Raw genomic sequence first — 25,820 nt, forward strand, 5'->3', positions numbered from 1 at the left:
GCTTTGTATGGCTGGAGGACTAGGGCTTGCTTGGGAAGGGGGCAAAGTGGCCTCAGGCAAGGCAGGAGGCTGCAGGATAACAGCTGTACTGAGAGAGGGGGGTTTCCCAGGGTTTGTGTGGAGGCACAAGTTGATCTGTGCAAGTGGTCTCAAGATGGTGAGGGCTGAGAAGGCAATCTCCAGAGCAGATGAGTCCAGATGGAGATGTTGAGGGTGTGTGTGAAAGAGTGAGTGGTGATGTCCCTTGAGCTGGCAGTGAGTGAGATGCCAGTGAATGTCTGATGGGCTTGAGTGTGTGAGTTTAGAGTGATGAGATGGTTGCCTTAGCCTGAGGGCATGGATGGGTTCATTCATCCTCTATCTGCATTGGATGGCCAACCTCTTCTGTGCAGCATTGGCACTGATCACCATTGCCATCGCCTACCAAACCAGAGTGGTAATGTTCCTGCCCATCCTGCAGCCAGAGTGGTGGTAGAGAACCTCACGGCGAGCCTCCACAGCATCAAAAATGCACTTGAGGGATGCATCACTAAACCTGGGGGGGTGCAGTCGTTTTGCCTTTTGGGGCCATGTCTTATTTGCAGCAGTCCTGGGCTGGAAGCCCCGAGAGATCTGTGCACGGCTGTACTTTAAATGTGGCGCCCGGCATGATGAAGCAGCAAGGTGACATTGTGGCGGATGAATCGGAGCCCGCCTGGCATCGAAAGGGTGTGTTTCCTGGGAATGCGTAATTAACGCCATGGCTTTGGAACGATTCAGCGTGAGAAGCCGCCATTGCAGCCAGCGAGTAAAACATCATTTCACCCTCCCGCTAGCACATTTAATGCAAATGTGGGACGATTCTGCCCTATGAGGTAGCTGGTGGGCATGAAAAGTGCTAAATAAATTTAAGTTTTTTCTTTATTGTTGGCACCTGTGCTTTTGTGAATGCTTTGTTTTCTTTCTGCAATAAAAGTAATCCAACATTAGCCATAACTATATAGCCCTTTCAGTCTGACTCCTTTCCATTTTTTCATCATCAGCTCTATTTTCAGGGCCAAAATTCTGATGTTGGCGTGTGGGGGCGGGCCCGACACACCTACGCGTAAAATGACATGTGATGATGTCCGGCGTGCATCCCGATGTCACCATGCGTCATTTAGATCTTTTGTTCAGCGGGCGCGCACCAGAGTCGGCTGCACACCCACCAAACTGTCGAAGGTCTGTTAAGGCCATTGAAAAACCTATTAAAGTAATCATCAACACGGCCCGTCCAACCATAAGGTCGGCAGGCAGGTGAAGAGCCCAAGCGGCCTTCGCGTTTTTCAGGGAACCTGATCCATGGGCGGGATGAGATTTCCTGAAGGTTTCATTAAAAAAATAAATAATCTTTGCATATTTTATAAACATGTCCCAGCTCATGGGACAATAATTTTATGTTTCTTTATTTAAAAATCTCAATATGTATTTAATCTCCCTGAGGCAGCTCCGAGCCTCAGGGAGACTTCTGTGCTTTTTCGTGTGCATGCATGAATGAGCGCAGGCCCCGACTCTTCCTCCTCCCCCCGCCTGCACAGCTACTGGCCATATGTCACGCTGGACAGGCCTTAATTGGCCTGCCCACGTAAAATGGCAGCTCGCAGCCGACCGTAGGCTGTGAATGGCTCCGCGCCCACTCCCAACCGGCCTGCCCGATGTGGGGAAAATTCTCCCCCAAGACTATTTTTGAATTGATAACTTTTTGCTATTTTTCTGGGTTGACAGGTATGTTTTTTTTTATTCATTCAGGGGATGGGGACTTCGCTGGCTGGGCCAGCATTAATTGCCCATCCCTAATTGCCTTTGAGAAGGTGGTGGTGAGCTGCCTTTTTGAACCGCTGCAGTCCACGCAGTATAGGTACATCCACAGTGCTGTTAGGAAGGGAGTACCAGGATTTTGACCTAGCGACAGTAAAGGAGCAGTGATATATTTCCAAGTCAGGATGGTGAGTGATGTGGAGGGGAGCTTCAGGTGGTGGTATTCCCATCTATCTGCTGCCCTTGTCCTTCTAGGTAGTAGTGGTCGTGGATTCGGAAGGTTAAAGGAGCCTTGGTGAATATGGTCATGACTAGACCTTTAATTCCAGATTTTTATTAAATTCAAATTTGACCATCTGCCGTGGCAGAATTCGAATCCTGATCCCCACAGCATTTCCCTGGGTCTCTGGGTTATTAGTCCAGCAACAATACCACTATGCCATGCAAGGGATAACTGCTCAAGTAAAGTTAGTATTTGAGTTTACTTTGACTTTCGAAGAATCAGAATCCAAGGGCTGAATTTTCTGCTTGGTGGGGGCGGTGGAGGGGCAGCGGGTGCTGTCCGCGATTGGGTCCGGCTGCCATTATATGCGGGCAGGCCAATTAAGGCCCGCCCAGCGTAATGTGTGACTCCCAAGGTAGCAGGAGTGGGCGGGCGGTGGTAGGAGTGCACTGTCCGCCGGGTCCAATGGTGATCGGTGGCCTGTTTATATGAAGTGCTGGCAGCCATTGCAAGGCTGCTCACAGTGGCAAGTGGAAGAGCTCACCAGAAGGCTTCTGGTGAGCAGGCCAGTCTGGAGGGTAGGACAGCAGAACAGGCCAGGCTGGAGGGTAGGGCAGGGGGCCAGTGTGCCCCTCGTTTCTCGGATGATTGCCTTGCTGCCCTCCTCGAGGAGGTGGCAGCACAGCGGGTGGTGCTGGTTACCCAGGATGGGAGGAGGAGGCCCCCCCAACATACGAAACGTGTCTGGAGGAAGGTGGCAGAGGTGATGAGCTCCCCTGATGTGGTATGGCGCACCTGGATCCAGTGTTACAAGCGCTTCAACGACTTGTTGCGCTCTGGCAGGGTGAGCAACATGTTGATATTGGTCATTTAACCCAGCAGGTCGACTTTCCCCCCTGCCCCCCACCACCCTCCACGTCTGAGTGTAGTCACTGTATTGAATCATTGACGGCATTTGTCCTTTGCTGGGTGGGCAAGCAGATACTGCCCATGCTGAGGTCAGCCTGAGAGGGTGATAAAGAGATGTTTTTGCCCCCGCAGCATGTGTTACACTGAGTCCCACATGACTGGTTTGGGGGCAACCTGGAGAGCTGCACCCAGGAGCTGTGTTTGAACTCCAGGACATGTCCAAGTCAGGGTGATGACATGCTGGGAGGGGAGCTTCAAGGTGGCGTGGCACCGAACCATCTGCTGCCCTCTGCACTCCATGTGCTTGCGCCTCTTTACTATGGAAGGATATATGGTGTGGTGCCTAATGTGATGTAGACAACATTTGGCCAAGGGGTGGGTCAGGGGGTGAGGACAGGCCTAGCATCTTTGTGTGAGTGTTCGGCAGCAGCAGGGAGAGGAGACACTGGAGCCCTGATATGTCCCACTCTGGTTGGGGTGGGCCATCAGCGAGGAGAGTCCATGTGCAATTTGCACTAATCCATGCTGGTCTCTCATTTTCAGGAGAAGAATGCTCATAACGCAGCAGAGCGTGCGAGGACTGGCGGCAGCCAGGTGCAGAATACCATTCTTAGCCGAGTCGAGCAGGATGCCCTGGATTTGGAGAGGTGCCATGCGCCAAGGTCCACTGGTGTCGGTGAGGCTGGAGTGCTGCGGCCAGGTATTTATGCCCAACAGTGAGGTCAGCATTATTCTCCCAACAGCCATAGCAGTGCTGAATGTTAATTGATTTAATTTTGCAACATGGCTTGACCATTGCTTATGGAAGGATGAGCGCATAATGATCCGGGGGACAGAGATACACATTGACATTGTCTCCACGTCAACTGATCCAATGTCTTTGTTCTTCCTTTCAGCATCAGCGGAGCAGGGCTGGGAGGAGGAGTAGCAAAGGCCCCCTCTCACACCTGAGAGCCCTGAAGTCCCACCAGCATCACACCATCTCTGCCAGGCAGGCACCAGCGCAGATACTAGCACATTAGTGGGAATTCGAACATTGGCCACAGTCCCGGGGCACAGTGGTGAGGGCACTTCACAGTCAGTGGAGGAGTTGGCAGAGACAGAGAGTGCCCATGGTGCCAGCAGTCAGAGGACTGCAGGGACTAGGCACATGTTCAGTCGGTGCCTGAGGATGTGCCTCTGGAGTTGTCCGTGACACAGCAGCTGCGTCCGGGTGTGCAGGAGCATCTGGGGGATATACATGAGGCTATGCTTGGCTTGGTGTCCATGGTGGAGGAGTCTATGCGGACTATCACCGAAGCAATGAGTCACATGTCTGAGCGTCATGCGTCCTCCATGGAGAGAGTGGCGACTCTCGTGGAGAAGCTCCTCTAGGAGACCCATCAGGGCTTCCTGGGGATGCGCTCTGACCAGCAAGCCCTCACATCGGCATTGACCTCAGCTGGTCCGTGCCAGTGTGGGAAATGGTCTGGGCATCAACTTTTCCAGCTTGGTGCCCATTCATCCACGGTGAGTAGGGAGATCCAAAGCGACCTCATGTTGGCACAGCCACTGCCTGGTGTCTCTGTGGGCATCTCTCAGGGTGCTCCAGATGAGGGCAGAAGCTCCTCTGCCCCTCCCCCCGTGACCGTAGCATCCGGTGAGGCTGCAATGACTGGGGAGATGCCAGCTGTGGAACTGACAGCTCCTTCCCAGGCGGGGCCAGCAGAGGCTCCACAGGCCAGAGGACGACTGCCAAGGTCATCGAGGCTGACAGGACAGCAGGGTCAGCAGGCTGTCTCAGATGCCCGTCCGAGCAATGAGGTAGCACCAAGACGTAGCACCTGGAAATGAAAACAATAGGCAGCTTAGGCTGTGGGATTTTCACTGACGCTTTTGTGTTGGCCCAAGATGAAGTCCTTATGATTTGTTTTGATTTGTAACACTATTGTCTTTTTTTTGGAATAAGTTGATTTGCTTGACATATTAAATTCAAATATGTCACCATGGCTGATGGTGCCTCTTTTTCTTCTGCATGTGTATGGTTTCCAAAACTGTAATATGTGCTTTATTAGACATTCAGCTTTATTAACAAGGCCCTTAGTGACTGTTCCTATCCAGGCAGATTTGGCACTTAAGTATCGAGTATGGAGCCTGCAGCCCAGGCTTGTCCTGGTGGTCCATCTGTGGTGTGCTAGCTGAAAGTTCGTTGGATTAAAGCCTCCCGGGTGTCCCTGCCTCCCTGGTGTATGCCCGGGTCAGCATCTACTCCCTCAGCATTTCCCTGTGCATGCTCATCCTCGGACTCACTGCTGGACTCATCATGTGCAGCCGTAGACACTGCGTCGATGTCGTCATCGTCCACTGTATCCCCCCTTTCCAGCGCAAGATTGTGGAGAGTGCAGCATGCAACCACTATCACTGAGACATGATCTGGGGGGCATTGGAGTGTGTCCCCTGAGCAGTCCAGGCAGCTCATCTTGAGAAGACAAATGGCTCTCTCCACCACAGCCCTTGTGGTGGTGTGGCTCCTATTGTACCGCTACTCAACTTCTGTTCTTGGATGGCGGAGAGGCGTCATGAGCCACCTTCTGAGGGGATGGACTTTGTCACCCAGCAGCCATCCATGCAGCCGGAGGGGGGAGCACTGAAGAACCTCAGCACCTGGGAGTGTTTGAGGATATAGGCATTGTGGGAGCTGCCAGGGTACCTTGCACAGAATTGTAGAATCAGCATCCTGTGGTCACACACTATCTGTATGTTCATGGAGTGGAAGCCCTTCCTGTTGACAAAGACACCGGGCTCACCTGCTGGTGCCTTGATTGCCACAAGTGTGCAGTCTATTGCACCCTGGACGCGGGGGAAGCTAGCAATGGCCACGAAGCCTCTGGCTCGCTGTGCCTGGCTTGTCTGGTCCCAATGGTAGTTGATGAAGGTCAATGCATGCCTGAACAGCGCGTCTATAACCTGCTTGACACAAGTGTGGACAACTGATTGGGAGGCACCACGAAGATCACCCACCGAGCCTTGGAAGGAGCCAGATGCATAGAAGTGGCGGGCAGCTGTGACCTTCAGAGCCACTGGCATGGGGTGTCCACCCACACAGTTAGCAAAGATTTTAGGCCCTATCATCTGAAAGATATAGTTGACTGTCTCCCTTGAGACACTGCATCTCAGGTATATTGACGGAGCTGCTTTGCCGCCTGTATACCCTGGCAGCAGGATAGTGGCGTCGTCTGCAGCCCCTTCCATCTTGGACTACCTCTTGGCCATGCACCCCTTGTGTTTGCGCCTGACCTCCCAATAGTGGCTCCCTTGGAGGCTGAATGTGCACTCCTGGCTTCCACCCCCTTCTAGCCCTCCCTTCCTCCTCAGAGGAGCTGCCTCCAGTGGACATTTCAGCTCCCATTCCCCGGCTAAGGGAAGGCTTCCTGAAACCTGCAGGCCCAAAAAAGATTACTCACTGCAGTGCTGACCTGAAGGTTAAGAGTCCAGACAAAGCAGCTGGTATGTGTTTTGAAGTGCTACAGATCACACAGGCAAGTTTCAAAAACTTTCAAAAATAAGTATTTGTCTGTACACACTCGTGACCCCGATGAGATCTCTTATCTCAACCTTGAATGAAGTTTATACAAAGGTGTCCTACCCGCCTGCCCATTGCGCCCGTGCATCGACACAAAGATTGCATGGGCGCAGAAAAATCGGTGTCGATTGATGAGTCATGGGCCTTAAGTGGCCCTTTAATTAATGCTGGATGCGCGGCGGACATCATCGTGCGCCCGCCCAACGAAATATCGCGATGGCGCACAGCAACATCGGGATGCTCGCCTGATGTCACCGCGCATCATTTTATACGCAGACGTGTGGGGTCCACCCCCGCATACCAACGGGAAAACTCTGCCCCAAGATTTGAATTAGAAGTCCGTACTGTGGAACAGAGAACTAACCTTCCAAAAATTAAAATGCTTACCTCATATTTATGTCCACATGGTGTCAGTCATTCTCAATTCTATTTATCATAAAGCAATGTCACTTATATTAGAGAGCATTAGTTAGAATATTCAACATTTTGATCTGTAAACCCCAGAATTAGTGTAGGAGAACAGGGTTAAGGAATTTAAGTTATGGATCAGATTAAGAACCTATGCAAACTCTACATTGTACTAGCTGCTTAAATCAAATGCTTATGCAAGAGGAATGAAAAGAAAACCCTGCCACAATGACCAGGTGTGCATGTATGTAACCATTGTATTTAAAGACAGCGGTATCTCCAAATTTAAACTGGACTAAATCTGGATTTTTCTGAAGTAATTAAAAAAGGATCATTCATTTACTCACTTGGGAATTACAGCAAGCTATTTAATCTGGGAGGGTATCACACCCACACCCAATCTTAGGAACATAGGATTTTAAGAGCAGCAGTAGGCCATTCAGCCCTTTGATCCTGCTCTGCCATTTGATAAGATCATGGCTAATCTGGCTGTGATCTCAACTCCACCTTCCTGTCTGCCCCCATAACCTTTGACACATTGTCTATCAAAAATCTGTCCAACTCTACCTTGAAGAAATCCAATGACCCAGCCTCTACTGCTTTCTGGGGAAGTGAACTCCACAGACTAACAATCCTTTGAAAGAAAACATTTCTTCTCATCTCCATCATAAAAAGAAGACCTCTTATTCTTAAACTGTGTCCCCTAGTTCTAATCTCCTCCACAAGTGCATACATCCTCCCGGTATTCCGCCCCATCAAGTCATCTCAGGACCTTATATGTTTCAATAAAATCACCTCTCATTCTTCTAAACTCCAATGGTATAGGCCCAACCCGTTCAACCTTTCTTCACAAGATAACCCTATATCCCATAGGTGAATCAAGTGAACATTCAATTATATCCCCTTTCAAATAAGGAAACCAAAACAGTACACAGTACTCCAGAAGTGGTCTCACCAAGGTCCTGTAGAGCTGCAGTAAAACTTCCCCACTTTTATATTCCATTCCCCTTGCAATAAATGCCAACCTTCTATTTGACTTCCTAATTCAACACATACAGGTGTACATTTTCCAGCAGAAGTCACTGGATAACTGCCAGTCACAGAAATCTTAGGCTCAGAATTTCCTGGGAGCTGCTCCCACTTCAGGAAAAGTTAGTCATGGAGAGGTAACAGCGCCTCCCAGCCTGGCTTATTTCACTTCCAGAAACCTTCTAATATTACTGAATATGCGAAAAATACAACAATGGCAGAAAAATGGCAGTATGAAGATATGATTCAACATCAAAGGAAGCACGATTGCTATGGAGCTGCCACTGTCTCATTCCTGGGCCCTATTATTAGGCCCAAGAAGGAAATCACTTGCCTAAATCATCCAATTTTGTGCTGGCGGACATGGCATTTAAAATTCAAACCTTTATGATCTAAACCATTCAGAGAATTAGCTTTAAATGTTATTCTAAAATCTAAGTTCCATTTATTTTATATACTTACATTTTTAAAACCCCTATAGAGGATTTGAAGCTCTTTCTTTGTGAATTTAGTTTGCGCCTCAAGCTGCTCCAGCCCCTCGGGGCGATGGCAGACGGTAGCCATTTCCAATTCATCTTCAACACTGTCTGTAAGTAAAAATTATAAAACAAATATTATTTGACAGAAGGGCTGCACTTTTTAAATGGCCAGGATCAACATTGCTACAAAATATAGCTCGTTTGCGTTGGACCAAATCAGTAGATATCATTATTAATCATTTATTCATTCATGTGTGCTCTGCCTGAAGGCAGGTCATTGTCCGCTGATGCTTCATCCTGAGCCATTTTCTTAGTAGTTTTTGTCAGTAGTGGTTTACCATTACCTTCCACTCTCAGGGGCAGGGCATGGAGGCAGGTGCCAAATCTATCTATGCCAGAAAGGGAATCAAACCCACAGCTGTTATTCTCAACCTACACACAACCTACGTCTAGCCAATTGAGCTAACCAGCCCCATATGCATTATGGGTAACTTTCTGAGCAGAGCAGCTTTTCTGATCAACTCCTCCCTCCCTGCAATTTCTACCTCTGGGAAAGACAAGAATAACAATGGTAAGGGATCACCATCACCTTCAATCTCCTCCGAGGCACAAACCATCCTGACTTGAACACATATTGTGTTCTGTCATTGTCATTAGCTCATATTCTGGAATTTCCAACCTAATACAGTTGTGGAGTACCAACAGCACAAAGACAGCCAATTTTATAGAGGCCCATCATTACCTCTCAGTGCAACTAGGGGTGGGCTTTAAATGTAGCTTTAGCATCACCACTCACATCCTGAGAGCAAATTAAATGCTGAAAGGATAAGTCAGGAGCCTCATCAAAAGCATGATATGTTAAAAGAAGACAATTATCTCTTCATTATTGTTGATACACCTTTATTTGCAGCACTCTCACATTTATGAATGCTGAGAGCTTTTCTCAAAACATTCTCAAAATGCTCAGTGTTGTAGATTTTTCTGCTCCTGCACGGGCATATTGAATCACTCAGGGACAGTGTATAGAGGAAAATCATGGAAAATGACTGCAAGATGGAATGGCAGGTTCACACAACAGTAAGGCTAATACCCAATTTTCCGTTCTTAAAAATTGGGTAAGGTCCCTTACACCTGAGTGCACATCCACCCCCCACACCCTGCCCAATTTCTTTTTACATCTAAATGAACCCACATGTAGCCCTTAAATTCCTTTCAACATTTGAGCTTCAGCTCAGATAGGATGTTAGTCTCTTTGTACCATGGTTGAATGTGAAATGACTGTGGGCAATCTAAACACGAGTTTACAAACTCATTCACAGAAACTAAAAGAATCATAGAATCATGGAATGGTTACAGCACAGAAGGAGGCCATTTGGCCCATGCAACAAGGTAGTCCCGCTACCCCACACTTTCCCTGTAACCCTACAAATGTTCTCTTCAGGTTCTTTTCCAACTCCATTTTGAAAGCCCTGATTGTATCCGCCCCCGCCTTACCCTCAGATAATGCAATTCAGATCCCAACCATTCACTATGCAATAAAGTATTTTCCTCATCTCGTCATTGATTCTTCAGCCAATCATCTTAAATTGGTGTCCTCAGGTTCATGACACTTCTGCCAATGGGCAAGAAATATAGTTTTCCTGCGAGCAGTTAAAAAAGTAACTGTTAAGTCTGGAGCCACCCGCCTCAGCAAAAGCATGGCGTGTTAAAAGAAGACAATTATTTCTTCATTATTGTTGGCATGCTTTTACTTGCAACAGTCTAACATTTCTGAATGCTGAAGATTTTTGTCAAAACCTTCTCAAAACCCTCAGCGTAGGAGATTTTTCTGTTCCTCCACAGGCTATTTTATCTGCCCAGTCCCCTCAAGATCGTTAGTGTGAGAAATGGTAATGAAAAAATCACACTAGGAAAATTCTCAATTCGGGTGCTCCACTGAATTTATCCTGGACAACATTTATCCCTCAATTAACATTACTCAAAGAATTTAACTGGTCACTTAACTCATTGCTATTTGTAGAATCTTGCTGTGCACAAATGGGCTGCAGTGTTTGCCTACATTGCAATAATGACTAGATTCAGAAAGTGATTCATTAGCTGTGAAGCACTTTGGGATGTTCACAAGTTATGAAAGGTGCTATGTAAATGCAAACTCCTTCTTTCATACAGATACATTTTAGCAACTGGCCATGCTTCAGCTGACCAGTGAGGACTTGACATAGACATGGGACATGGGAACATTTTCACCCCAAAGCCCCTTGAAATCACACACCATCCTGATCTTCATCATTGTTGGATTAAAACCCAATAACTTAATACCGAATAGCATTCTGGGAGCACCTTCACCACATCCGCACTCTCACCTTCTCCAGAACAACCAAGGATGATAGATGATAAACACCGAGTGAGCCCCCGCCACAACCCACCCCCTGCCACCCCCAGAATTAATTTAATAAAAAAACAAAGCATAACCATTTTCTTCCCATTGCTTATTCTTGTATCCTGGTGGACACAATATTGTTTGAGAGAGCTCTAAAGAAATAAATCATGGGCTGCATTACTGCCTTCAATAACCCATTGTGCAAACTGTTAAGTACTGTGCAAGGGATCAAGTCTATAAATAGACAACTGGAGGGTGCATAAAGAATAACTTGAATTAATGAAAATATTTTGATTTTAACCATAAACAAACTTTTGTTGACAACTGGTTTGGTTTATCATTTGTTTTTTCTCAACTCGATATTGGGAATAGAATCCTGGCCACTCTGGGGCTGGAACTATGATTTTGCAGGTCATGGCTTGAGGGTAATAGTATCATGATGTGATGTATGGATAACTTGATAACTTGAAGGGTTTTGGGGTTTAGTGAAGCTGGTCACCTTGCCACCACCTCTGGTTGGCCTAGTGCAGACATTGGACAGATGAGTTGGAGACTGGAGGCAGAAGGGTACTACAGGGCAGCTCATCAATAACTTATGCTGCCAACTTTCATGAATGGATGACCTCTATACAGTGATTTCACTGAGACACAGTAAGAAGTTGTCTTCTTTCGCGCCAACCCAATAAAATTACTGGCTCTCTCAATTACAACAACATTTTTATCTTTACTCCCTGGTACATTTCACTGTCATGCTGAGTGAGCACTTACTAATCTTTTATTTTAAATTATTGTGATTTAGAAAGAGTGGACCAGTCATTTCATCATGCTGGTGAAAATCAATCCTGCCCCACTAATGATCTTTCTTGTCTTTAATAGTTCAGAAAACAAATTTTTATAATATGCAATAATAATGTACTAAATTTGAATTGAATTTCAACCCCTCCCAAAAGATTTTACAGTGCAACTAGAATGATTGATGGTAAACCACTGAACATGAGACTTATTTCACACTGAAAGGGGACTTGCACTACAGACCAGGACTGCTGCAGATGGCCCCGAAAGCAAAGAAGACAGCAGCCACCAAATTTAGTGATGCCTGTCTGGGGCACGTGCTGCATGCGATGGTTGCCTGCCGTGAGCTCCACTACGCCTGCTCTGGGCAGAGACCAGCAACCAAGTTTACCAATCCAGCATAGGAGGCGATGGTGAGCGTCAACGCTCTCCAAAAGAGGACAGCTATCCAGTGCCTCCATTCCAACAGGATAAGTCATTCTTCTCATCACTCTCAACTCACACTCATGCTGCTACCATCTAGAAGGACAAGGGCAGCAGATACATGGAAACACCACCACCTTCCATTTCAAGCCACTCACCATCCTGACTTGTAAAGATATCGCTGTTCTTTTAATGTCACTGGGTCAAAATCCTGGAACTTCCTAAAAGTGGTTGTGCCTTATTTTTTATTTATTCATGGGATGTGGGGTTCGCTGGCTAGGAAAGCATTTATTGCCCATCCCTAGATGCCCTTGAGAAGGCGGTGATGAGCTGCCTTCTTGAATCACTACAGTCCATGTTTTGTAGGTACACCTACAGTGCTCCTGGAGGAGAGTTCTAGGTTTTTGACCCAGCAACAGTGAAGAAACAGTGATATATTTCCAAGTCAGGATGGTGAGTGACTTGGAGGGGAACTTCCAGGTGGTGGTTTTTCTATCTATCTGCTGCCCTTGACTTTCCAGATGGTAGTGATCGTGGGTTTGGAAGTTGCTGTCTAAGGAGCCATAGTGAATTCCTGCAGTGCAGCTTGTAGATGGCACACACTGTAGCTACTTTGCGTCAGTGGTAGGGGGGAGTGAATGTTTGTGGATGAGTTGTCAATCAAGCGGGCTGCTTTGTCCTGGATGGTGTCAAACTTCTTGAGAGTTGTGGGAGCAGCACTCATCCAGGCAAGTGGGGAGTGCTCCATCACACTCCTGATTGTGCCTTTTAGATGGTGGACATACTTTGGGAATCAGGAGATGAGTAACCCATCACAGGATAGCCTCTGACCTTATAGCCACAATATTTATATGGCTAGTCCAATTCAGTTTTTGGTCAATGGTAATCCCCAGGATGTTGATAGTGGGGGATTCAGTGATGGTAATACTATTGAACATCAAGGGGCGATGGTTAGATTCTCTCTTGTTGGAGATGGTCATTGCCTGGCGCTTGCGTGAAGCAAATGTTACTTGCCACTTGTCAGCCCAAGCCTGGTTGTCCAGGTCTTGCTGCATTTGGACATGGAGACATAGACTGCTTCAATATCTGACGAGCATTGAACAATGGTGCTGAACATTGTGCAATCATCAGCGAACATCCCCACTTTTGACCTTATTATGGAAGGAAGGTCATTGATGAAGCAGCTGAACAGAGTTGGGCTGAGGACATTACCCTGGGGAACTCCTGCAATGATGTCCTGGAGCTGAGATGACTGACAGCTAACAACCACAAGCATCTTCATTTGTGTTATGTATGACTCCAACTAGTGGAGAGTTTTCCCCCTGATTCCCATTGACTCCAGTTTTGCTAGGGCTCCTTAATGCCAAACTCAGTCAAATGCAGCCTTGATGTCAGGTGCATTCATTCTCACCTCAAATCTTTTGTCCCTGTTTGAACCAAGGCTGTAATAAGGTCAGGAGCTGAGTGGCCCTGGCAGAACCCAAACTGGACATCAGTGAGCAGGTAATTGCTAAGCAAGTGCCACTTGATAGCACTGTTGATGACCCTTTCCATCACTTCACTGATGATCGAGAATAGACTGATGGGGCAGTAATTGGTTGAGTTGGATTTTTCCTGCTTTGTGTACAGGACGTACCTGGGCAATTGTTCACATAGCTGGGTAGATGCCAGTATTGTAGCTGTACTGGAACAGCTTAGCTCGGGGTGCAGCCAATTCTGGAGCATAAGTCTTCAGTACAATTGCCAGAATATTGTCAGGGCCCATTGCCTTGGCACTATCCAGTGCCTTCAGCTATTTATTGATATCATGTGGAGTGAATTGAATCAGTTGAGGGTTGGGCTGAGGACATTACCCTGGGGAACTCCTGCAGTGAAGGATCATCCACTTGACACTTCTGGCTGAAGATTGTAGCAAAAGCTTCAGCCTGATCTTTTGCACTGATGTGCTGGGCTCTGGCATCACTGAAGGACTGCAGTGGTTCAAGAAGGCAGCTCATCACCACCTTCTCAAAGCTCAGTAGTGATGGGCAATATATACGGCCTAGCCAGCGAGGCCCACATCCCATGAACGAATAAAGAAAAGTATGCTCACAAGCCCATCACACATCCACAGGGTTCACACTGACTGCCAGCTCAAGGGACATCAAGGGACATCATCACTCACTCTCTCACAAACAACCTCATCTCCCCTGCTCATCATGTCCTCATGCCATTGGCACCTCAGCTGGTTGCCATGTACCTTCTGTGGGATCCTGGATGGAAACTTGTCCCATCAGTAAATTTGGCAATTCTGTATCTCCATTTCTATCATGCATATTTGCCATCTTCTTGCAGTTTTAAAACTTGCTCTCTAGTTTCTGAGAGAGTGGAATGAGTAAGAATAGGTAAGTTGGTACACACTGGTCTGCCAAACATAAACTCTACCAGTGATGGAATAGTTTCACTTAAAAGTGTCATTCTCAGATGTAACACAGTAATACGTCGATCTTGCTTGGTCTGTCTACACTTGAGAATTAACAATTTCATCGTGCAAATCATTCATTCAGCTAGGCCATTAGATCTAGGGCAATGAGGAGAAGAAATAATGTGATCAATATTCTACTTCTCACACATTTCCTGAAAAAACTTACCAATAAATTGTATACCATTATCCATAATGATTTCTCTAACCACACCAAATAAACTGAAAACTGCACTTAGAGTGTGCATGATTGCTGTGCTTGATGTATTGTGCAATTGTCGAATAATGGGGTACTTGATAAAGTAGTGGACAATGATGACAAAGTCAGTGCCATGGACATGTAAAGAGGTCGGATGTGAATTTGGATCAAGGATGGGTAGGAACTTAATATGGAATCAGCGGTTCTTTGTGCTGACATTGCATATGCTCTTGATATGCCTCGCACTTCTTGATGACGACTTCAGTGTCATTGTTCATACCCAGCTAATAGGGTCTATTGCAAGTCTTCTCATCTGATCTATGCCTACGTGTGAGTGATGAAGTTGTTAAAGAATATCAGCTCGTAAAGATTATGTTATGATGACCTGTCTGCCTTTAAAAATGACTCCCCCGGGAGATGCCTAGCTCATCCCGATGAGGCCAAAATGGTCTCGTGTTTGTGGGCATGCTGAATTGAATTAGGCCATCCTTCGATGATGGTTTTCACAGTTTAGTTTCTGTGGTGTAGAATATTTTGCCCTTTCATCTTGTAGCTGCTGGCATTTGTATTGCACAAAATGTATCCGATCACATTGGAGAATATCTTCAAGTTCATTATCATTGAAGTCAACTTGCAGATCTATGGATATATCTTTAATTCCACTGGGTTAGACAATCTGCTCAGTGTATCTGATGTGATCATCAAGTTACCTGGCTTGTAACTAATCTCATAGTCGTAACCTTGAATTTTTATCAAGAGATGTTGCAATCTTGGAGGTGCACTGGTCAATGGTTTTTGCCAAAACATCTCCATTGGCTTGTGGTCAGTCGATGCCACAACTCTTTTGTCAAATAGATAGGTTTGAAAACAAATGATTCCACACAATAAAGCTAATGTTTCTCGCTTGATATTGGAGTAGTTAGATTGCATTACAGACAGAGATTTTGAAACAAATGCAGTCAGTCTGTCTTTTTGTAGTATGCATGCTCCCAGACCTTTCTGTGAGGCATCTATCCCCAGTGTAGTTGTCTCTCTAGGATTGTAAAATTGCAATGTCGATGCTTCTGATAATGACTGTTTCAGGGCTTTGAAGAAGTATTGGGGGTCTCTGTGTCACAGGAAAGGCTCATCCCTTCTCAAATATTCCCTTAACGGTGAAGATTTTTGAGCAAAATTGGAAATTTACGGAGATAAGAAATTAAAGAGACCTGAACATCTTCAAAGATCATCTTGATTTTGAGGAGTTAGCAAGACCTTAATACCCTCCATGTTACTTGGATCGAGACATATGCCAGCACTGGAATAAATAGAAATTGAAGATGAATTCAATAGAAATTGATCTGCTGCACATTGATGTCGCATCTCAGACTGTTGAACATAGTCCTTCATTACATGCCACTTAGTGAATAATTGCAGATTATGGTCATGTTCTTCCTTTGTTCTTCCCACAACTGCTACTATACAGGTGTTTCCTGGTACAGTGCAAGTAATGCAGTCCATGTGAGCTTGAAAGAGATCCTGGCTGACAAACAGCCCGAAAGGAAGTTGTTGAAAACAATATCATCTGAATAGAGTAGGAAATGTTAAACCCTTGGGGCTTCTCTTGGCATCAAGTTTCAAGACAAATTTTGCACCTGCAAATCTCAGATTTAACTCTTCTAATGTGGGTATTTTGCAAGGGCAATGTTTCAAAGTTGCATTCAAACGTCATGGATTGACGTGTACTTTCAATGATCTATCTGTCTTTATGACACATATGATTGAGCTACACTGATCTCTGTGCTCTTGTACTAATAATGATTTCCATTTTGTCTAGTTTGACCTTCAATTAGTCTTGAATGTTGATGTTCCACCTATGTGATGGATCAATTGATGGACTTGCATTCTCCTGCAAGTGTAATGTTGCAGCTGCCTTGAAACTGCCAATTTTGTCAAAACATTCTGTATATTTCGACGTTAGATCATGAACTGAAGTAATAGGAGTAATTTCTGGGATTGATCTGCTATGTGATGTCGGACTGATTCCATGGCTTATAATTAGTGTGAGGTCATGACATGCCAGTAGACGTGCAATCATTGGGCCTTTGTTTTCCATGATGTAGAACATCTGTGACATGCAGGGGGATTGATTGTCCCTACACTGGAGGACTATGGATCCTGCACATGGAGTTAATGAACTATTGTGCACTGAAAGTTTCACAGTAAAAGATTTTGCCATGGCCTTCCACGTCTGTGATACATGTCTTTTAGAATTGTTAGAGATAGTACGTTGGCAGTTGTCCCTGTGTCAATCTTGGCCAATAACGAATAGTTTCCAACTTTCTTAGGACAGATAATTTGAATCTTGGCAAAAACTTCAGACAGTATGATTGCATTTATGTTTTCCATGAAATTAAGTGTGTGAAGCATGTGTTCAATGCTTTTGGTCTTGTTGTGCACTTCACCATTATTTTCTGGTTTGTCGCTGGGTCAAAATCCTGGAACTCCCTCCCTAACAGCACTGTGGGTGTACCTACACCACGTGGTCTGCAGCGGTTCAAGAAGGCAGCTCACCACCACCTTTTCTAGGGCAATTAGGGAGGGCAATAAAAATTTCGGCTAAGCCAGTGACACCCACAACCCATTAAAGAATTTTTTAAAAATCATCTCGTATATATATCCGAGAGGATTCCGGATGGACACTCTTATTGCATGAAGTTATCAACTGTGTACAGTCCATTTGGATCAGTGCATGGCACTTTGTATCTGCATCAATCTTTGCTCTAGTGCATTGCCTCTGCCAACAGCCCTCTCTGCCATATGCATTGCAGAATTGATGAAAAGCTGGGCATTTCCTTGTTGCATGCAGAAGTCCACACCTTCTGCGTGTTTTTTTATTCATTTATGGGACATGGGTGTCGCTGGTTAGGCCAGCATTTATTGCTCATCCCTAATTGATCTTGGGAAAGTGGTGGTGAGCTGTCTTGCTACGTTTGGTGTCCTGGTGAGCGTGTCATCAATTAGGGTTGTACATAGGACCTGTAAACTTTGTCGACCTGTGAGGATTGCTTCATATTTACATCCATTCTTGCGTAGCTCTTCAACACCATATGCTTTGGGTTTGTCTAGTTGATCCTTCTGGAACTCTTCTATGGGAGTGGATACAATCACCAACTCAACAATTCTGTCTGTTACCTTTGCGTTTGAAAAATCACAGTACGTACCCTTGTCTCTGCATCTGCTGACGAAGTGTTCTATGGATTCTGAAGGCCTTTGTCAAAATGACATGAACTCTAATCAAAGAATATGGAAGTTTAACCTGATTCTGAACCGGTCTTCAATGTAGTCCATGTCTTTTGGGGATTCTTTAGCTGTTCTTCTGTTAATCCTGATGTGTTCAGCCTGTATAGACCTTCATTTCCAACTGCTATATGAATTTTTATGGATTGCTTATCTGGTTCAGGAATTAAGAAATCATAGCTCTGTATGTTGTTTAGTACCTGGGGTGAGTGTTGCTGTAGCTGCTTTTGCACGCTTTTCCGAAGCTCCGCCCATGAAGACAAGTTGTGGCAGGAACACAGCACGGAGTAATGGCATCTTTGTGTTTTATTCAGTTTATTGTTCAGCAACTCCCCAAGCCACCTGTCATAATCGCAATCTATCTGGCCCAATCTTTGTGACCGTTTTTTGCCTTTTTTGTTTGACTCTCCCTTGTTCACTATTGATCCAGCACACACCCTGGTCACTTGCCTTTCCCAATTGAGCTAACCTGGTTCTGGTCCGCTAAACACACTGTTCCACTCATGGAACTGAAAGGCTGTGCACTGAAATTTCACCGTGAGGAATCCATTTGCTTACCAGCTGTTTATTTGGGCACCGCTTGCGTTGTGTCTCTAAAGCTTTTCTTTGCATTTAGGACACTGCATTTTCAGCACACTCTAATTTTGCAACTTAGTTGCGGTTTGACATGTAGCACAGCCTAAGACTGTTCACCATGTTGTACCTGTACTTAATCTTGCTGCCACCTGTCTTATCATCACTGATCACCATGTGTTATTTTAATGCTATAATACCATGGGCTTATTTACTATACAAGACACAAGGCACCAATTGCTCATAAGGGATTGGGTAAATATGTTGTGGGTTCATTTATTAAGACAAGGTACATGGGTACAGTTATACCATAGGTTTTATGTCTTGAGTCTATGTGTTCACTAATTGAATAAACTCGAATTGTACGCGTTCATGTACACTTGTTAGTTGATGCTCGCTATCAATAACAGAGACCGACATAAGAACAAACTGTGGTTGTTTATTGCAACAAAAGGCAAGGGCACCAAATCCTTGCGTTCTCCCACAACCCACTCCAGCTCTAGATTTACAGTTAACCTGTAGCCCCCACTGTACAAGGATTGGTCAGTACTGTCCCATAGTTAGTCCACTTGCACTCCCTTAAAGGTACATGGTACTCCACTTTACCACAATAGGTATAAAGCTTGAAGGCACCAGAGCTGTGTGTGTGCTCCCCTCAAAGCAAAAGTGAAACTAAGACTGGATCACACGACACATATCCTTTTAAGTAGTGTCATGCTGCTATCCATTAAAGGCATATTACAATACATATTTGTCCAATTTTGTGGGAGGCTGTCAACATGGAATCATGGGGGAGATTTTAACATGGTGACCATTTGGGTTTGGGTGCAGGAGTGATAAACAAAAAATTGAAGCATGGCAGGAAACTGGCTCCAACACTCCAACTTCAAAGCCTTGGATTTAGCCTGCTGTGCAAGTTTAACATTGGTTGGTCAGGATTTCCACGCCTTAGGAAACAGCTGCAGTGAGCTGAGGACAACCTTTAGTGAGCTGCAGGCACAAATAGCCACATGGGAGTATCATGTTGTGCTGATAGTGGACACATGGCTCTAAAAAGGGCAGGACCATGTATTGGTTACAAGATGTTCAGGAAATGTAGGAAAGAAACCACAGGAGAGGTGGGCAATATCGATTAAGGAAAATATTACAATGCAGAGAGACAGGATGCCCTGGAGTGTTCAAAGATTGAATCTTCGAGCTGAAAGTCAATAGAGGTGATAATATTCAGTGCAATCTGTAGCCACCAACTTGTCGCAAAGATGCAGAGAACAAATTTGCTGGGAAGTTATAGAGGCGCAAGAACTATAGAGTTGTGATTATGGGGGACTTTAATTATCCTAATATAAACTGGGATTGCAAAAGTGTACAAACCAGAGAGGGAGAAGAATTTCTGAAGTGAGTTCAGGAGGATTTTCTAAATCAAAATGGGCATGATTTTTCTGCAGGCTTCTGAACCCCACCATCAGGCCCAAATCAGGTACAGGAGCCCACACTATGTGGGAAACAGTCACTCAATGTGGTTTTACATGGAGCAGCCAATTAATGGCAGGAGGGGGGCTCATTGTCCAATCAAGAATGGTGAACGGGCTTTAGAAGCTGGAGCACCAATCAGAGGCCTTCCAAATTGAAAGCAGCAGCGGATGTCATCTAGGTGAGTGAGCGAGACAGCACTTCATTGAGGTGTTCAATCTCCAACGATTTTAAATTTAAGATTAAAAATGGCCTTTGCGGCACAGGATAGCTGGCAGTTGCTTCCGCACCTGTGCAGGCAGCTAAACTGTTCCACACCGCCTCCAGGAACCTGGAAGCCAACAGTAAGGGCTGAATTTTCCTCCCATTGGGGGGGAACTTGATGGGCGGGCGCATGCGGGCATGCTTCCAATTGGCAGTCCTGATCGGAGGCGTGGCGCCATTTTACGTGGGTGGTCCAATTAAGGCCCGTCCAGCATGACGTCCGCACTGAAGCGCTATGCACTCCCTGACGGGCGGGGGGAGAATGCCTAAAATCGAGAGTGCGCACTTTCGCGCATGTGCACGAAAGAGCGCACTCATCTCCCTGAGGCTAAGTGCTGCCTCAGGGAGATCACCTCTACTTTCAAAAATATTAAAAATAGAAAAAAAAATCCCTTACATGTCCCCTCGTGTCACAATGTCACATGAGTTGGGACATGTTCATAATTTCCAAAAAAACTTTATTAAAATTTTTAAAACCCTACATGAAACCTCATCTCGCCTGTGAATGAGGTTTCATGTTTTTTCTAATTCCTGCTGGGGCTCCTGGCCTGCCTGCCAACCTTAAGGCTGGATGGGAAGTCCACTAATTACTTTAATAGCTCTGTCAATGGCCTCAATTGGCTATTGCCAGGTCGGCAGGCACACAGCTGATTTTGCTGCGCCCCCGCCTTCCTGAAAATTTAAATGGGGCGGGATGATGTCGGGAATTCCGCCCGACGTCACCGCGCATCATTTTACATGTCAGCGAGTGGGCCCCAACTCTGCTTGCCGACAGTAAAATCCAGCCCGAAAGTTCCAGTTGGCCTCCATTAACAGGCCTTAATAAGTCTTCAAATGGGACAATTGGCTGCCCACTAATTTCAGGCAGGTAGTTCTGCCACACTTATCCTGCCTTGGGAAAATGGCCCGGTGGCAGGATGGAGTCGGGGAACAGGCATGCAGTCCAGTGATGCAATAATCCATGCCTGCCCACCTTCATTCCTGGCGGGGGTCAAAAATCCAGACTTATATTTCCGGCCCAATGAAGAAGGAGGCATTGCTGGATCTGGTTCTGGGAAATAAATCGAGTTCAATTGGTCAAGTGTCAGTAGTGGAACATTTAAGGAACATCGATTATAGTATCGTAAGGTTTAGGTTAGCTATGGAAAAGCTCAGGGAGGCATCCAGAGTGAAAATAATTAATTGGGAGGATGGCCAATTTCAGTGGGTTGAGAACTGATCTGTCCTGGATAAACTGGCAGGCAAAACTACAACTGAGCAACGGGCTGCTTTTTAAAATTCATTCAGGAATGAGGGCTTTGCTGGCTAGGCCAGCATTTATTGCCCATCCCTCGATATTCTTGAGAAGGTGGTGGTGAGCTGCCTTCTTGAACTGCTGCAGACCATGTGGTGTAGGTATACCCACAGAGCTGTTTTTGACCCAGTGGTAGTGGTATATTAATGCCGGTGCTTTCTGGTTTCATTCCTTTTTTGAGACAGAGGGCATTTAAGAGTCAACCACATTGTTGTGACCTGGGTAAGGGCAGTAGATTTACTTCCCTAAAAGGAAGTAGTGAACCGGATGGGTTCTTTTACAACAATGGACAATAGTTTCATTTTAATTCTAGATTTTTATCGAATTTAAATTCCACCATCTGCTGTGGCAGGATTCAAACCTGGCTCCCCAGAGCATTACCCTGGTCTCTGGGAGATCAGAATGACAACACCACTACGCCATTGCCTCCCTTACAAAGAGGGGATGGTTCTGGTATAGTTGAGATACATTTCCACAATGGAGAACAATTGAGCAAACAAATCCAGAGCTCCTTGGGTGATGAAATAGATAAGGAGGTAAAATGAAGCAGAAAAGGGACAAACGCCAGGTGTCAGGTTGATAATATAAGTGAGAACCAGGCTGACCATAGAACGTTTGGAGGAAAAGTGAAAAAGGAAATAAGAGAAGCAAAGAAAGAGAATGAGAAGAGACTGGCAACTCGCATGAAGGGAATCCAAAAATCAACTATCGGCATGTAAATAGTAAAAAGTTAGTAAGAGGAGTGGTGGGGATGGCTAGACCAAAAAGGAGATCTTTACATGGAGGCAGAGAGCATGGCTGATGTACTAAATGAATACTTTGTATCTGTCTTCTCCTAGGAAGATTCTGCTGATCTCATAATGAGGAGATGGTAATTGATATACTGGATGGGCTAAAAATTGCTATAGATCTGAATCTTTGGGTCGGTGTGCGGGGGCGGGCCCCGCTCGCCAACGCGAAAAATGACATGTGATGATGTCAGGCCTGTGTCCCACCATCACCGTGGGTCATTCCGATCTTCAGTTTGGCAGACGCACGCCAGAGTCGGCTGCGTGCCCATTGAACTGTCAAAGGCCTATTAAGGCCATTCAACAACTAGTTCAACTAATTGTCTGGACTACCCATCCAACCTTATGGTTGGCAGGCAGGTGAAGAGCCCAGGCGCACTTCGCATTTATCATACTGTGAAAGGTTTTATGAAGGGTTTATGAATCAAATAAAACTTTTTATTAAAATTCGTCGACATGTCCCAGCTCATGTGACACTGTCACATGAGGGGACATGTCTGAAATTTTTTTTTTTGTTTATTTAAATTTTTCATAATGAAATTAAACTCCCTGAGGCAGCTCCGTGCCTCAGGGAGATTTCCGTGTGCAACAAAGCACAGTCCCTGACTCTCCCTCCTCCCCCCGCCCGCAAAGGGAGTGCTCAGCGCTTCTGGGTGCACGTCACGCTGGGTAGGCCTTAATTGGCCTGCCCACGTAAAATGGCGCAGTGCAGCCGATCGCGGACAGTGATCAGCTGCGCGCCCCCCCGATGGGGAGAAAATTCTCCCCTTGGAAGAGGTATTAGAAAGGCTGGCTGTACATAAAGTTGATAAGTCACCAGGGTCAGATCAGACACATCCGAGAATGCTGAGAGAAGTAAGGCCAGAAATTATGGAGATATTGGCTATAAGCAATCTTTCAGAAATGATAATCCAGGACATAATTAATTATTACTTGGACAAGGATGGATTAATAAAAGAAATCCATCAATTGTGCTTAACTAAGGTGTTCTTTTGATGAAGTAACAGAGAGGGTTGATGAGGGTAATGTGGTTGAAGTGATGTATATGGACTTCCAAAAGGTATTGGATAAAGTGCTACATAACAGGCTTGTAAGCAAAGTTGAAGCCCAAGGGGTAAAAGGAACAGTGACAGCATGGATATAGAGTTGACTGAGTGACAAGAAACAGAGACTAATAGTAAAGGATTGATCTTCAGATTAGAAGGACATATACAGTGGTGTTCCCCAGTGGTCAGTACTCAGACCGCTGCTTTTCTTGTTATATAAAAGATTGAGAATCCCTGGTATAGACTACATTAGTTACATTAAAATATTCCACTTTTAATTATAGGGCATGTGCTGCAATTTCAGCAAGAAATACCATAATATATATTGGTATTTAAATATGCTAAGCTGCTTTCTGCTCCAATAATTAAGTTCAGTGTCATTATCAATGTTGTGAGGAAGATTAGATTCTATTCATTTTATTCAATAAGAAAGAAAAAAAATGAAACTATTTGTACATCAATAAAAACAGAAAGGCTTAAATTTGGCCTCCAGCCCATAAAGCCAGGAGAAGTGCAGCAGGGCAGCAGCTCAGCTGATTTTCTGAGATCAGGGTCTTTAAAGTAATTTTGCTGGGCTGAGTAGACTGACCTGGCAGCAACCAAAGGACATCTGCAGCAGGTCACCAAAGAATCTCTCAAAAAAAAGATTGTGGGACAGGGAAGTTTAATCAATCTCACTGTAATTGATTCACCTCCTTAATGGAGATTTAAGTTTTAAATCCATTCTCCAATGTCCACAGCAACACTGGATGCCAGGGACACAAATGCATCCTCTACACCCTTTATTGATAAGGCACAAATTATAAGAACTAAGTTGCATGGCATTTTCACATCACTTGCGATTAAACAGAAATGCTTATTTCAATGGACATATTATATGTATGATTGGAAAATGGCAGCAACGATTGGGCATTCCAGTTTTATTGGAGTTGAAACCTCTTTGAGTCTAAGGAATGTGCACATAAAGGAGAAGTAACAAAATACTTTTTTTGTCTTGAGTTAATGACCAACAATTCAATAATAACAATAACTTAAAATCTGGGAGGTCTTGTGACGCAGTAATAGCATCCTTACCACTGAGCTAGAAGCTCCAAGTTCAAATCCCACTTCAGGATTTGATTGCCACACAAGATTTGTCCACAACATGGCCAAACAGATGAATTATCAGCCTATAAATCCTTCTAGTACACCTGATGGCAAACGCTAGGGGCGAGAGAGTTTCCTGGTCAGCCATGCTATAGATTGCAGCAGTAAACCACTGCAGTACTTTGCCAGGTATAATCATGGACTAATCCAATGGAAGTCCAAGCTTATCAATGCCCCCTTATGGTATGGTACTTGAAGCAGGAGGAGATTATGAAATTCAGTTGTGTTACTTAGTTTAACTAAATTCAGCATGGAAATGCATCACAACAATCTCAAGTTTAAAGGCAGTTATTACCAACATCCCAGCCTAAAAACATTGTGAACTCCAGTTCCACTGTTCCAGTCACCTGATCTCTCGGCTGTTTGGGGAACTGTCTGAGCACACTTCCTGTCTACCAATCTTTTTTCTGTTGTCAAATTTCATAGAATTTTACGCCACAGAAGGTGGCTATTATATTGGTCACAATTTATGTAAAGTTCTCCCATTGTCAACATTTTTCACAGTATCACAGTATCTTTAAGGTGCAGAAGGAGGCCATTTAGCCCATGGAGTTTGCACTGGCTCTCCAAAAGAACATTCCACCTAGTCCCACTCCCCTGTCTTATTCCTGTACCTTACACATTCCTTTTCAGATAGCAATCCAATTCACTTTTAAATAGCTCAACCCAACCTGCCTCCACCACCCTTTCAAGAAGTTTGTTCCAGACTCCAATCACTCTCTGGGTGAATTTTTTTTTTCCTCTCATCACATTTACTCCTTTTTCCAATTACTTTGAAACTGTGCCCTTTAGTTCTTGATGTTCTCTTGAGTGGGAACAGTTTCTCACTATTTACCCTGCCCATAACCCTCAGGATTTTGAATACCTCTATCAAGTCTCCTCTTGCCTTTTCTCCAAGTAAAACAGTCCCAACCTTTCCAATCTACCCTCATAGCTACAGTTCTTTATCCCTGGAATCACTCTTGTGAATCTCCTCAATAATCTCTCCAATGCCTTCACATCCTTCTTCAAGTATGGCACCCAGAGCTGGACACAATACTCCAGATGAGGCCTAACTAACATGTCATACAAGTTTAACATGACCTCATCATTCATGTACTCAATGCCCCAACTAATAAAGCCTAAGATACTAAATGCTTTATTAACTGCTCTATCAACATGCCCTGCCATCGTCAATGACTTATGTATGTAAACACCAAGGTCCCTCTGTTCCTGCACCTCCTTTAGAGTTTTTCCCTTTATTTTAAACTGTCTCACCATATTTTTCCTGCTAAAATGAATCATCTCATACTTCTCTGCATTGAACTTCAACTGCCACT

General features: G+C 45.0%; 1 protein-coding gene across 3 annotated transcripts in view; it reads right to left on the reverse strand.

Annotated features, from left to right (window-relative positions):
• kcnip4a (potassium voltage-gated channel interacting protein 4a) overlaps positions 1-25,820 on the reverse strand; it is a 432,286-nt gene that overhangs the window by 82,551 nt on the left and 323,915 nt on the right. For all 3 annotated transcript variants that reach the window (XM_041190126.1, XM_041190117.1, XM_041190109.1), the window contains exon 2: positions 8,370-8,494. In XM_041190126.1, coding sequence (XP_041046060.1) covers positions 8,370-8,494 — 125 coding nt within the window. The remainder of the gene's footprint in view (positions 1-8,369; positions 8,495-25,820) is intronic.

This window comes from Carcharodon carcharias, chromosome 1 (genome assembly GCF_017639515.1).
Source record: "Carcharodon carcharias isolate sCarCar2 chromosome 1, sCarCar2.pri, whole genome shotgun sequence".
Taxonomy (NCBI): Eukaryota; Metazoa; Chordata; class Chondrichthyes; order Lamniformes; family Lamnidae; genus Carcharodon; species Carcharodon carcharias.